Source organism: Sporisorium graminicola, chromosome SGRAM_8, assembly GCF_005498985.1.
Source record: "Sporisorium graminicola strain CBS 10092 chromosome SGRAM_8, whole genome shotgun sequence".
Classification (NCBI taxonomy): Eukaryota; Fungi; Basidiomycota; class Ustilaginomycetes; order Ustilaginales; family Ustilaginaceae; genus Sporisorium; species Sporisorium graminicola.
The window spans coordinates 21,230-34,531 of record NC_043738.1 but is presented as its reverse complement, the minus strand read 5'-3'; the positions used below and the strand labels follow the sequence as shown (position 1 = coordinate 34,531).

General features: G+C 58.0%; 5 protein-coding genes across 5 annotated transcripts; 2 read left to right on the top strand and 3 right to left on the bottom strand.

Moving 5' to 3' along the window:
- Nucleotides 1-612: 612 nt before the first annotated feature.
- On the top strand, nt 613-4,635 carry EX895_005793 (uncharacterized protein; the record flags this gene model as incomplete). The annotated part of the gene is made up of 1 exon (XM_029886385.1): nt 613-4,635. One exon carries the CDS (start codon nt 613-615, stop codon nt 4,633-4,635), a length of 4,023 nt encoding a protein of 1,340 aa, XP_029736698.1.
- A 262-nt stretch (nt 4,636-4,897) lies between these two features.
- Nucleotides 4,898-6,139, bottom strand: EX895_005792 (uncharacterized protein; the record flags this gene model as incomplete). The annotated part of the gene is made up of 1 exon (XM_029886384.1): nt 4,898-6,139. One exon carries the CDS (start codon nt 6,137-6,139, stop codon nt 4,898-4,900), a length of 1,242 nt encoding a protein of 413 aa, XP_029736697.1.
- Nucleotides 6,140-7,699: 1,560 nt separating this feature from the next.
- On the top strand, nt 7,700-8,854 carry EX895_005791 (uncharacterized protein; the record flags this gene model as incomplete). Its single annotated transcript, XM_029886383.1, has 1 exon — nt 7,700-8,854. The coding sequence occupies one exon, from the start codon at nt 7,700-7,702 to the stop codon at nt 8,852-8,854; it is 1,155 nt and encodes a 384-aa protein (XP_029736696.1).
- A 96-nt stretch (nt 8,855-8,950) lies between these two features.
- EX895_005790 (uncharacterized protein) lies at nt 8,951-10,157 on the bottom strand (the record flags this gene model as incomplete). The annotated part of the gene is made up of 2 exons (XM_029886382.1): nt 8,951-10,034; nt 10,105-10,157. 2 exons carry the CDS (start codon nt 10,155-10,157, stop codon nt 8,951-8,953), a joined length of 1,137 nt encoding a protein of 378 aa, XP_029736695.1.
- A 1,009-nt stretch (nt 10,158-11,166) lies between these two features.
- On the bottom strand, nt 11,167-12,532 carry EX895_005789 (uncharacterized protein; the record flags this gene model as incomplete). Its single annotated transcript, XM_029886381.1, has 2 exons — nt 11,167-11,946; nt 12,059-12,532. 2 exons carry the CDS (start codon nt 12,530-12,532, stop codon nt 11,167-11,169), a joined length of 1,254 nt encoding a protein of 417 aa, XP_029736694.1.
- Between the last annotated feature and the right edge of the window lie 770 nt (nt 12,533-13,302).

Below are 13,302 nucleotides of genomic sequence, written 5' to 3'. Positions count from 1 at the left end.
CAGAGCCGTCCTGCCCTTGCGCCCGTCCGCGTTGTGCTGGGCGATAAACTCAGCCGTCGCGTCAGTTTGTGCCTGTGTGTCTGCATATGCCTGCATACAGAGGGAGGGAGAGACAGAGACAGGGCCAGATAGGCAGGCACACACCCACCTGCCCCTCTCTCACGTAACCGATTTGAGCATCGCCATCCATCCATTACACGCTGCTCACCATCACGACCATCACTGCAACCATCTCAGATCAACCAACCATCGACAGACAGAAACACTCACTCACTTGTTCATAAGTCAAATCTACGCAACAAAGTCGACCTCGCTCGCATCACGCACGCGCACCTCGCCTCCTGCACAAGCCAACGCCGCCCACCAACTGCTCCACTCTCCTTCCGCGTTCCTTGTTTCCTTGTCTCGTCCCGGCTCGTCACTGCTTCACCACGCTCAACGTTCTCTCGGATCCCAAGCTAGTCGTCAATATCATCAAATCACGACTTATCAAGCCCTCCCCGTCGCGTTCCGAACTCTCAAAGCATCCGTACCGCCAGCTTTGGTGATCCATCTTGCTGGCCAGCCCCCTTTTGCTAACTTCGTTCAAGGCTCGCAGCGAGCCGTCTATCCATGAACCCTCGCTCCAATGATTCCAATGCATCCTCAGCAAAGCAAAAGAAGAAACAAATCGAATCGCATCCTCCTCCTTCAGTCTCGCTTCTAGATTCCTCCTCGCCCTCAAGCCCGGACGCTCTCCTCACCCATCTCGAGCCAGCTCCAGCATCCGCCCAATCCACACTCAACGTCCCTGACGCCACTGCCACTCACAATGCACGCGTCGCCTTGTCCGCATCGCCTTCAACAGCGCCTCGAGTTTTTGTAGCATCCACCCTCAAGCCTGTCTCGACCATCGACTCGGTCACCTCCACCATCTCGGCCATCTCTCACCATGCAAATCGCGGAATCTCCAGCCTCATTGCAGCTCACACCAACACCACCAATTCAGCCTCGCCTCACATTGCTCCTGCCACCGCCGCAGACCAACATGCCACCCCGCTTCGATCAGACGGCTCCGTCTCGCCCATCTACGACGCCTTTCACAATGCTGGCTCAACTCCCGACCCGGCTCACATCCAAGCCGCTCTCCACAACGCCGCCCAGCCAACACTCTCTCCTCAACCTCGTGTTGTCTGGTCTCGTTGGGATCGCCTCCCCCTCAAGTCGCATCCTCTCAAGTTTGCTCCCTTGCTCCTCTCTTACTTCGACAATGGCTCGCTCCAGGCTCTTCTCCTCCAAGACCGTACCATCTCTGAGCTGCTCTCTCTCCCGAATGCTGCGGATGTACTTCTCGATCGATCAGCTTCTGTTACCACTCTCGATTGTCCACACCTTTTGACCGCCTTGGTTCGACCGCCCTCGGCTGACACGGCCGATCCTCAGCTCCTCCTAGTCGTCCACGAACCCGACAATGCTACGCGTCTTCTTGCCTACTCGCTCACTTCTCACCAGGTTCAGGCTTCGATCCAGCTTCAGCACCACTCGGTCGTCTTGCATCCAGCTGCTCAGCTTCACGAGCAACGTCGAAACGTCCTCTGGCCGCAAGTTCAGGCTCAGTGCAACCAAAACTACCTTGTTCTCTCCTTTGCCGCTCCTGCCTCCATCCATGTGTTGTCCACTTCGACTCTCGAGTACATTGGCTCTCCCATTCTCGAGGTCTCGGCTGCTTCCGCAGAGCGTCCTCCTCCCATCTCTCTCTCGCATCGTCTGCTCGCATTCGCCTGCACCGCCTCCAAGAACGTCTCGCCTATTCGTTCCGACGCTCGCAAAGCCTCCAACTCGGCCTACCACGACCCTGCACGCACCTCCTTTGCAGCTGTGCCCTCGGATGCATCCCCACGTGTGGGCGAGATGCGTGATAACCTCTTCGAGACCTCAGCGCACGTGGGCGACGCAGCTCGTCGCATCCGTGGCGGTGTCATAAGCGGCGTTCGCACACTTGGCGAGTGGGGAAGCTCTTACTGGCCCCAGGCAGGCAGTCCTCCAGCCGCGGGCGCTGCCTTCTCGCCGCCACAATCCAGCCTGCTCTCGCAGTCTGCCCCTCACACGGCGTCGCATCTTCCGCGCCAAGCTTCATCCGCCTCGAGCTCTCCTATGCTACTCGCAGTAGACGGCGGTCGCGCAGCAAAACGCTTGTCCACAGGGGCTCCATCTGCCGCCCCCAACGACATGACTGCTGGCTCGGGCCACAGCTCCCACACCGTGTATGGTGCGTGCGTTCGCGTCATCGACCTCGCATCCGATACACGCACCATTTGCACGTTTGCACCTTCCAATCACGCCGTGACCCTCGTCTCTTTCAGTCCTTGCGGCCGCTTAATCTTGACTGCAGACACTCTTGGACACGCGTTCCACGTCTTTGAGCTGCCCCTGTCAGGAACCTTTGGCAACGCTGCGACAACTTCATCCTCGTCGCCAGTCCTGCATCGGTACAAGCTCATGCGTGGCATCACTACCGCAGATGTCGTGCACGCTCAGTGGTCTTCCGACGCTCAATGGCTTACTGTCGGCACACACAGTGGCACCGTCCACATCTACGCCGTCAACCCCTTCGGTGGAATTCCTTCCATCGCCAATCACGTCCAAGCCAAGATCAAGAACCCGCAAATGCTTCAGCCTTTCGGTCTCTCGCTGTCCAGCCTCGCAAGGTCGGTCCGACCCACAGCACCACCTCAGCAGGAAGCGACGCAGAAATCGGCGAATCCAATTGGCGCAGAGGCACACGTTACAGCCGCGGCCGATGTACAGAGCAAGCTGGCACCAGCACCCTCTTTCCTGCTGGTCAGTCACGCCTCTTCTGGGCTGGAAGGTGATGTCAGCTCTCCCTTTGAGCTTGTTACCAACGATCCACGCTCCGTCAGCGTCACCCTGCACAATGTACGATGCTGGAGCACCCAGACTCGAGCTCCCAGCGCTAGAATGGGCAGTGAAGAGGTGCAAGCCGATGCCAAACATCGTTTCGCTCCTGCTACCTCCCCGCGAACTTCTGGTCTTTCGCAGATGATGAGAAAGGCCGGCGAAGGCCTTCTCCCCACTCAGCAGGCACCGCGACTGCAGGCTGAGTGTGTGCGTGTTGCGCTGTGGGACCAGCTTTTGCCTGACACTAGCTCGGTCACTAAGCATAGTGTCGCCGCCCTAGGCGATCAGACGAGTGCATCGTACCACAGCGATCGGTCCCACAATTCGCTCGCAAAGCCTCTTGCCTCGGTAGCCAAGGCAGAAATCGAAACTTACAGCCAATCACCCGCCATGCTGCCATCGTCCATCTTCCTCTCTCGCCAGACGTTTTTCCACGCTCGCACCCGCAGCACCAAACCAAACTCTGCTACTGCCACGGGCCCTGCCGACTCGCTTCGCTGCATTCAGCGTCGCGGATCCAGGCCCATCCAAGTTCGTCGGACTGCACGCCTTGTGTCTCGTGAGCCTTCGTCGGAAGAGGCTAGCTCGTTTGATGACAGCTTAGCTGGTGCGCTTGACCAGATGTCGTTCAATCCTGAACACTTGCCGCCGCGTAGTGCTTCAGCACATATCCCCAGCTTCCCCCAGGGTCAACGGGGCCGATCAGCTGGCTGGACAGCAGGCAGCAGCATCCCTATCCGTATCGTTGCGGGTGGTCTCGGAGGCATCTATCGTGCAGGTAAAGAGCTCGGACGTGGAGTCGACATGGCCAGAAGGCGCACCAGCGGTGCCTCTGGTACAGAACCGCCGGAAGGCAGTGCGGAACCCGTGGCGAGAAACACAGCGTCCATCTCGTTTGACGCCGTCGACGATGTCGATCTGCTAGGCGAAGACGAAGATGCGGCACGTTCAAGTCGGCACCGGTATCGTGATCATCACAATACTGCAGAACATATCGAACAGGGCTCCACACGGTCGGATCTGTCGATGCTTTCTGTACTGCACAACGATGAGCCTGGTAAAGGCTCGCAGCCCAGCTCGGCAGAGACGCCTTCGACACGCTTCAGCGAGGTCGAAGATGTAGACGAATGCGACTGGGACGCTATCGACGACTGCCGCAGTCCGGCAGCTCCTGCAGCTCGCCTACTGGATGACGTGAACGCGGTATTAAATCAGAGTCGCAACAAACAGGGCGCCTCAGGAACGCACGGCAGCAACACGAGCATGGACGACGACTTTACCGTCGGTATGCTCGACGAAGACTCGGACCAGGCCACGGTGATTCGTTCGCAGTCGCAGTCGCAGTCCGGCCTTACACCAATCGCACAGGACGTAATGGCCCGAGCAAGCGCGCCCAAGGAGCTGGTGTATGCTCTCCCTGCGGGCGGCTCTACACGCTCGAGCCTGTTGAGCCAGAGCAGTGGTAAGACTAGCACAGTGGTCGAGAACCGACTTGAAGCCAAAGCGGACCGCGACAGCAGCCCGTCCAACTCGGACGAGGGCGACAGTGCAAGTCAGAGAAGTGTGGGATCAGGCATGCTATGCGAAGGAAGCAAGGAGACGCACACCATCGACGTTGCGAACGAGTTGGACGCATCTGCTAAAGCAAAGGACGCGAAAGTAGTCAAGATCATTACAGCAAAGCCCATCAGCACTTCAGGAGGAGGTGGAAAGAAGAAGAAGAAAAGCGGACGCTAAGGATAGAGAAAGCCAACACCAAGTTGAAACACTTCTTGAGAAAACGATCTGCTCTTTATGTATACCACGAAAACATATCCATACTTCAACTCATTCGCGTCGTACGATCGACGAACCAGAGTCAAGTTGCTTCACATCGACGCTGGGCAGAAATGGAGCAGAGTAGTTTGACATTTGCAGCTTGAATGTGTGGAGTGATCTATTAAGAGGAAGCTTGTGCTACGTACGGACGGGCCGAGGGGAAAAAGGGGAGGGGCTGGATCTACTTGGTTGCGTTTTCAGCTGCCCTGAAGAGTCGAGCCCTTCGTTCGTAGACCTCCTTGTCGGAGCCCTCCCAGTTGGAGCCATAGCCGTTCTTGAAGGCCCTGGTCATGCTCTTGTGGGTCACCGTGTTGTCGCCATTGTCCAACACGGCCAAGAGGCGACGGAACCAATCGGGGGCGGCGCGGATCCAGGGGAGCAAGTTGGCAAAACCGGGGAGCATGAGGTGTTGGGAGAGGCCGGAGTCGAGGGTCCAGACGATCTTCTGAGCGACCTGGATGGGTTCGAGCACGGGGGTGAAGAAGGGGTCTGCGTGATCCTCCATGCCATCGCCCAGCGCGGTGCGGACTTTGGTGGGGGCGACGAGCGTGGTTCGGACGCGGGGGGCATTGTAGCGCGTGCGGAACTCGATAGCCAGGCACTCGTGGAACGCGAGTGCGGCGGCCTTGGACGTGGCGTATTCGCTCATCGAGGGCAGAGTGGCGTAGGCTCCGGCAGAGGAGACAGTGATGACGTGTCCGTGGTTGCGCGCGATCATGTCGGGGATGAACTCCTTGGCTGTGATCCAGTTGGCAAACGTGTTGATGCGCCACAGACGAGCGGCCGAATCGAGATCGACGTCGAGGATGGTATTGCCCGACGCAACACCGGCGCAGTTGATCAGTACGCCGATCTTCTTACCCCCAAACGCCGCGCGGATCTTGGCGCCCACTTCCGCCACCTGCTCGCGGTTGCTGACGTCCGTCTTGAAGTACAGAATCTCGGGCGCGCCCGCGGGCGCGGCGATGTACGCAGGCGGTGCCATATCTAGCACCGCAATATGCGCCTTCTTGCGGTGGCTCAACAGCTGCACAATCTCCTTGCCAATCCCCTGTGAACCGCCTGTGATGACAACCACATCATTCGCATAGTCGGTCGGATCGCGTCGCCACTCCTTGTGGTTGCGCGTGTACCTGTTCAGCGCCCGATTCACGGTGCGGATCAGCTGGAACACCCAAATATACCCAACCCACTTGTACTGCGCGAACAGTAGCGTTCGCACCAGCGCCCACCCCGCGGCCAGCGAGCTCGGCAGCACCACAGCTGGATGGGTGTACTTGTGGTATGCCACGGCGAGCGCCGGCAGGAGCGCGATAAATGGTGTGGAAAACGGCGCCTTGCCCAGGATGCGCAGGACAGAGTCGAACGTGAACGGCTCGTTGAACTTCGTCAAGCCCTTGCCGGACGTGGATGTTGCGGACATGGCTGAGACAACAGTCGAGTGAGGTTGCTGTCGTTGCTGTCGTTGCTGTCGTTGCTGTCGTTGCTGTCGTTGGTGGTGGTGGTGGTGGTGGTGGGGGTTGAGGACGGTGGATGAAGGCAAGGGCTGGATGCTGATATAGGGCGAGGAGGGGTCGAAGGTCGGTCAGCGGAAGAACCAGACGGATGGATGGGGCGGTCCTGTGCGGTGCTTGTCTAGGATGATGATGCTCGCAAAGAAGAGGCGGCGAGTGCTGAAAAGCGGGGGCCGCACTCGTGTGAAATGCATGGCGCTGTGTTGTTCTCAGGGTCTGTCGTGGATCTGGCACAGCGTCACAATGGGTCCTCACTCCGAATTGAGCGCAGTCAGCAGCAGCAGCAGCAGCAGCAGCAGCAAGTGTTGGGGGTGACCTTGGCTCCGGCCGGTGTCCACCACACAACTAACCGCCTTTCAGCATTACGAGCGGTTCCCGTCACCTTCTCTACTTGGACTCGAGAACCGCTAGGAACTCAAACAGTTGCAGAAGCCTCTCACTCGACGACTGCCGAAAAACAACGCTGTTCGGCCTATCCGCACAGTGGCATTTGCAATTCTCCGTTGCGCTGACAGGCAGATGATCATGCTGCTCGCGCATCTGGCTGTGGGGTAAAGAAACAAACAACAAAAATAAGACTGACATCAAGCCGCTCGCTCTGTTCCTTTTTTGTTCGTCGGCTGCCGTGGAAGAGGAATGGCGCGTGAATTCGGCTTTCGTGGACACAAGAATGACTAAGCAATTGTCACACAGATTACGGTGCCCGATCTGGTAACCAACTTAACTTGCTCTTTTCCTGGCCCGCATCTACAACGCCACTGGCCACGTCGTTCCTCAAACACCATCTACCTCGCTTACCATCACACCCACACTCTCAAATACGCAACTGCAAGCAAACATGCTGTCCCTCGCCACATTCGGTATCACCTTTTTCTGCGCCATCGTGGCCATCAGCACCGTCATCACCCTGCTAGAGTGGTAGGCGCTCTCTGTTATGTGACTCACCGGTTGTGCGCAACCTAGCTCGATCGAATTTGCCTGTTAGGCGGATCTCGACGGAGCAGCCTGTCACATCATCGACTCGGAGGGGTGCTGGTGCAATCGTTGCTGCCTCCATCGATCTCATCCTTTTGCCGCCCAGCCGAGTGATTACCACAAGCCCGTCCCTCAAGCGTCCCCCTATCCTCGTTGTTCTATTGCCCTCGTTCCGTCGCTGCTTTCTGTACTTTCATGCCCCAATTATACCCTTTCTGTCTGTCTCCACAATGCGTCGTGCATCTCTCTGTGCTCAGCCTCGCTTCCAAGATCCATGTCGTGTCGTTGAGATCACTGTGCATCCATCACCTGCCGATGGAAGCGTGTAAGTTGGATCAAGAGCGCCGACCGACTCCGAGTTCCGTGATTCTTTTCAAAATTTCCAAAGCGCATTGAGTTATGTTTGAGCTTCTTGACAGCCAACCTTCTCCTCCTTCTCTTCGTCCCTCTAGACCGTCGTCATCGACCTCCTGACAGCATTGGTCCTGATCACCATGTTCTACGACCTCAACATACCCTGGCCGCAAGTGGCCGGACCCGTTGCATCCTCCTCCTCGTCATCATCATCGTCACAAGCAACGGCTTCCAAGAAGAAATCGAAACAACAGCAGCCGCAACAACCACCTCCAGCTGCAACCTCCGCAACGGCAACTCCAGGTTCACCTTCGACTCCCCTTTCCGCCTTGCGTCCAAAGGATGCCACTCTGCTGGCACAAACTGCGCTCGAGCTCGAGCAGCTCAGATACTCGCACGTTGCCTTCAACCATATAGTCCATTCCAGGTACGACCCTGCCATCCATCCAAACCTGCTAGCGCCTCACCGAGACGGTCGACCCAACCCGCCTTTCCCCGAACTCGACCCCAGGACACGCGCGAGCATCAAAGGAAAAGCCAAAACCCAGCCTTTCCGCGATGCGTCCGGACTCACCCAGCTCAGTCGACTCACGCTCGTGCTTGATGACCAGTCCATGGCCAAATCCGGCAGCGGCTGGGTCACCAACAATGCCACCGCCTTGCAGAGCTACGACCTGCTCGCCGTGCGTCCCACCAACGAAGCTGCCTTCCAACACGCTTGCCTGACGCTCAGCGAACTCAAACCCTTCAGCATTGACATTATCTCGCTCGACTTTGGTGCGCAGCCCCGCCTGCCCTTTTTCCTCAAACGCTCCACCGTCAATGCTGCACTCGAGAACGGCGTCCAATTCGAGGTCACCTACGCCCAGATTGTGTCCGACGACGGTACAAAGGCGAGGCGCAACCTCATCAGCGGCGCAAGGGATCTACTGCGTGCCACCAACGGCAAAGGCGTGTTCTTCTCCTCCGGGGCCACCGACGCCCTATCGCTTCGAGCGCCTTACGACGTCATCAACCTCGGCGCCATCTTTGGTCTGAACCCGTCCGCTGCCCGAGACGCCATCTCGAACAACTGCAGAAGCCTCATCTTGAGATCCCAGACGCGCAAGACGTATAGAGGTGTCGTCTCGCATCCCGTCGCCGTGCTCTCCGCACATACTCAGTCTAATCAAAAGCCAGAAGTACCTCAAGCGGCTACAAAAAAGCGCAAGTCTCCCGACCTCGCCGAGCAGCTTGCTCCTGCCGCCACCCAGCAGCACCAAAACAACAACAACAACAAAAAGGCAAGGGTGTAGCCTGAAAGCTAGAGCAATCACACAGTCTCGCACATGCCCAGTTCCGTTCAAACGTGTCCCATTGCAGTACAGTACAAGAATAAAAGCCGAAGGGATTCACTTAGGGGGGCCCCAGGTGCCAGAGTCAGGCAGAGGATTGGCGCGCATGAAGGCGAAGAAAGTATCCTGGATGCGAGATGTGGGCCAGCGGGTGTGTGCCAGGGTTCCGGACGTGATGCCGCACGCGCCCTGGCACGCCGGGTTGCACGAGGCGCTGTCGTCCTTGCTCTTGACCTCGGCGGTGAGCGTGTCGATGACGACCAGACTCTGGGGCAGACTGGGGTAGCGCTGCTTGAGTTCGTCGCGGTAGTACTTGCCCGTGGTGCAGATGCCGATGATGTCGCAGTAGTTGTGGACGTCGCGGACGGGCGTGGCGTATTGCGGATGGGGTACCTGGGTGCATGGATCCAGCGAATCGCGATACGGGTCCGGGGCCGAGTATACGACGGCTGCAGCGATGCCGTCCGTGTTGGCCACGTACAGCTCACTCATCGCCGCACCGTTGGACCATCCGGTAAAAAACACTCGTCGCGGATCCACGGCGACGTGGCTCTTGGCATACGCAATGCTCTTGTCGATAAAGTCGACATCGATGTTGACGTCCGGCGAGGTGCGGTCGACGTTGCGGTACCAGTTGTCCCAGCCCAGACCTGTGTTGTCCGGGAACGGATACTGATGCACCGTGTTCCTGCCCGCGGGGAGGATGTAGGAGAAGCCCAGCCGCGTAGCGTCCTCGTTGTTGAGCGACTGTGTGTCGCGCACCTCGTCGTAGCCCGTCAGCGGGAATGTCACCGTCGACCCGGCCAACGATGGATGCAGATACACCAGCAACGGCAGCGGCTTATCCTTTGTCGAGTTGGGATTCGCATAGAAACACACCGCGCGCGCCTGCCCCGCCCTGTCCGTCATCGTCAAGATCTCACCATGGCAGATCTGCAGGTAGTCCTGCAGGCCGTCGGGCGACTCGAGGTTGTTGAGCACGCGTGCGGGCGGATCGCCGTACTTGCCGCAGTTGGTACCCTTCTGCACCGTCGTCACGGCAGAGGTCGGGTAGGTGCCTGTCAGCGGCGACGTGACTTCGGGTGGCACGCAGACAGGAATCTGCGGGATGGGGGGGGTCTCCCAGCTCGCGCCGGAGTAGCTCTTCGGTGGGAGGCATCACCGAACCAGCAAGGGCGATTTGGGCGCCTAGTTGCAGAGCGAGGACGCACCATACAAGGAACGAACCACCGCCGAGCCGGCTGCTGTTCATGTGCTGCTGCATCTTTGTGATCGACAAGAGAAGGAAAGGGGGATTACGAAGCAGGACAAGGAGAAAGCTAGGTGGAAGGAGTGAAAGCGACGCCACGTACGGGTCATACAGCCCGGGGGTCTTTATATCCATGACCGTTTCCCCATCGATACAACTTAATATGTTACATGCAACGGCACAAGCAAGGAGGCAGGGGCATCGTATGCGACCAACTGGCTCACCGCAACCGAACCCTGGCACCTTTCATCTGCGGCCCAACGCACCAGCCTAGAGCTTGACATCAGCTGACCAACGTCAAGAGTTGTCCCGCCTGGCTCGACTCGCTTCTTCTGCGGCTGGGGTGGCGTTGCAGCTGTCAAGCGGGTTCGGCTTTCGAACTTTCGCCTGTCCAAGAGCAGCAGACAGTGCATTAGAACGAACGTCTATTGTGTCCCGGCTAGCCGATTGCGTTCGGCTAGCATGAGAATATATGCAGTATAACAGTGCGGAGTCCCGAATCCAGTGTATCTCTGCAGCCTCGCCTATCGTTCTGTGCATTTTACAGTCCTTGATCTGCATGAGCTTGTTCTCCGCGGAAGCACACGGTCATGCTCACGGTCTACCCTTCGCTCCATGCCCCGGGTCGATCGAGATGAATTCAGAACAAACAAACGCCAAGTGCGTGCACGTTAAGCCGAAGGGTGGATCCCATGCTCGGGGTTCTTCGGTCGCAGTCCTTTTCTGTGCGATGCCCTCGATCTCGATGCCGATGCGATGCAGCCGGCCACCTGATCAAATGGATGCCGCCAATCGACTTGGCACGGCCCCTGAGCTTGTGCCTGGCGCATCGCAGATCCATTGCTTGATCGGAAAGGTCTCGTTCTACATCAGGCTGTTGTTGCTCGCGTAGTGGTATGCAACCATTCAAGCCCAAACACGTGTGGAAGCATTCTACCTTGTTTTTTTTTTATATAGCGAAGAGCATCCCGAAGCTAGCGAGCGCACTTCCTACCGACGGTGTGCCAAGAGCCCCTTTGGTTGCTCATTGACCGCTAAAAGCAGCATCACTCCAGGCGACTTCTTCGTCAATCTTGATCGAGTACATGCCACCCTTACCCACCACGTAAATGCCGCCTCCTTTGCGGAAAGCAAAGTTGACCGTCGAGTCGGTCGACTTGACCTTGATGGTGCCCAGAACCGAACCCGTGACCGCGTCCAGGAAGTCAAGCCCCTCGTAACTGCCACCAACGAGGTACTTGCCGTTGCCCGTGTACCGCAGGCCGTCGTACAGCCCGGCAATCGGCGTGGCCAGAATCGAGGGAGACGTAACAGCATGACCCCCTTCATCGGTATACACCACCTTGTACTTGGTCAGCGAGCGGTTGCCCAACGGATCCTTGCCCGTCGACCCAGATGCCCCCGTGTCGGCCACCACCAGATGCTGGCCGTCGGGAGACACGGTAACGCCGTTGCCCTTGGACAGCGTGTTGCCCACCGCTCGCACCTCACCCGTGCTCGGCTCGTACATCCACGTGTACCCCGGGTTGCCAGGCGGCGACGGGTTGATGCCGTGGTCGTAGCCTGTGCTGGTGTCAGACACGAAGATGGTCCCATCCGGCGAAATGGCCAGGTCGTTGAACCCATCGAACTGATGGCCATAGTAGTTGTTGAACAGAACTTTGCTTGTCTTGCTCTGCACATCCACAACGTGGACAGCCGGCGCTGTGCCGTTGCCGCCGTCGGTGCAGACGTACAGCTCGCCATTGTAGTAGAAGCTTCCGTGCGCGTTCTGCACCGGCGGATCCAGTGTCACGTTATGCCACTGCTCTCGCAAGCCAACGTGGACCACCAGAGATAGAGGCAAGAGGAGAAGTGTCAGTCGGCTTCAGATCGGCCAGCTTCGGTGTCTGCCCAGTCGCCACGGCCACACGTACCTTGATCTGGCTGGCATCGTCATCCAGGCTACCTACGTCGACCAAATACTGCCAGTTATGCTGAGCAAACAAATCGGGCTTGAGCTCACCCCACGCAGTGAAGAAGAGCTGGTTGGTCTCGGGAATGTAGCTCGGTGCCTCGTGAATGCGCTGGTCCAAGTCCATCAGTTTCTTGATCGAAGGCTGCTGTCCGATAATGTCCAGGAACCGACGGTCATAGGCGATGAACGGCGTCGAAGCAACCTGGCTAAACTCTGAAGTCGACAAGGCTGCCGAAAGCGTGTCGTTCCACGGGCTCGTCCAGACCGAACGGTTGAAGCTGCCGTGGATCACATCGAGCTCGTGTCGATCGATGAACGAGATGAGGCTCGAGTTGTAGCCTTGTGGCAGCTGCTTGAGGAACGTCTGGTTGCCTGGCGTCGCCCTGCTCACCAACGGAAGCAGCGCAGAGAGGGTCTGAGCAACTGGAGCCATTTTTTATCCTATCAGGGTGTTCGTGGTCTTACTGATCCAGCGAGAGCTCCAGCCGGGCAGTAAAGCTTGTCTTTATACGAGACACCCCAGCTCGCTCGACATCTGCAGACGACGCAGTAGATGGGCCAACAAGGAGTCAATCTCGTGCCATCTCGAGGCAAACACTGACCACGAGTTCCGACTGCCCACAGACCACGCGTGCTTTCCAAACCTCCCCCGGAAAACGACTCCAAACAGCTCGAGCTCACATGTTTCTGCGGGGCCCAACCCTGGCCAAACATGGGGTAACACGGATCGTGGATCTCTTCTCGGTGTGGGGTTGCCTGACGTGGACTTCTCCGTGCCCACCGGATCTTGTCGACACCGGTCACGCTGTCCCCCCCTCCGCTTTCCCCCTTTTTTTTGATGGCCGGGGGAGGGGGCCCGCAAATTGACCGAGTCGCAGAATGACCGGAACGCATTCGATATGCAAGCAAGAATATTCTCCCTACCACAAGCTCTCGGCGCCGAAGCGAGACCAGCAAGGGTCCCTCGACCTCGTTCGCGCAGGGGCTACTCGGACCACATGCGCAAACTCGCCACTGCACGCCGTTCCGAGGTGCGACCATGACATCGACTTGTCTCGGCTCATTCATCGGCCAAGTTGGCCGTGACTTGCCATCGTCTCCGGCGTCCTTTTCGGCCGATGCAGTGCACAGCCTAACTGTCACTCCGTCAAGCCCATATCACGTAGCTCGTATACCAAGCTTCATGGGTCAAAATACAGTATC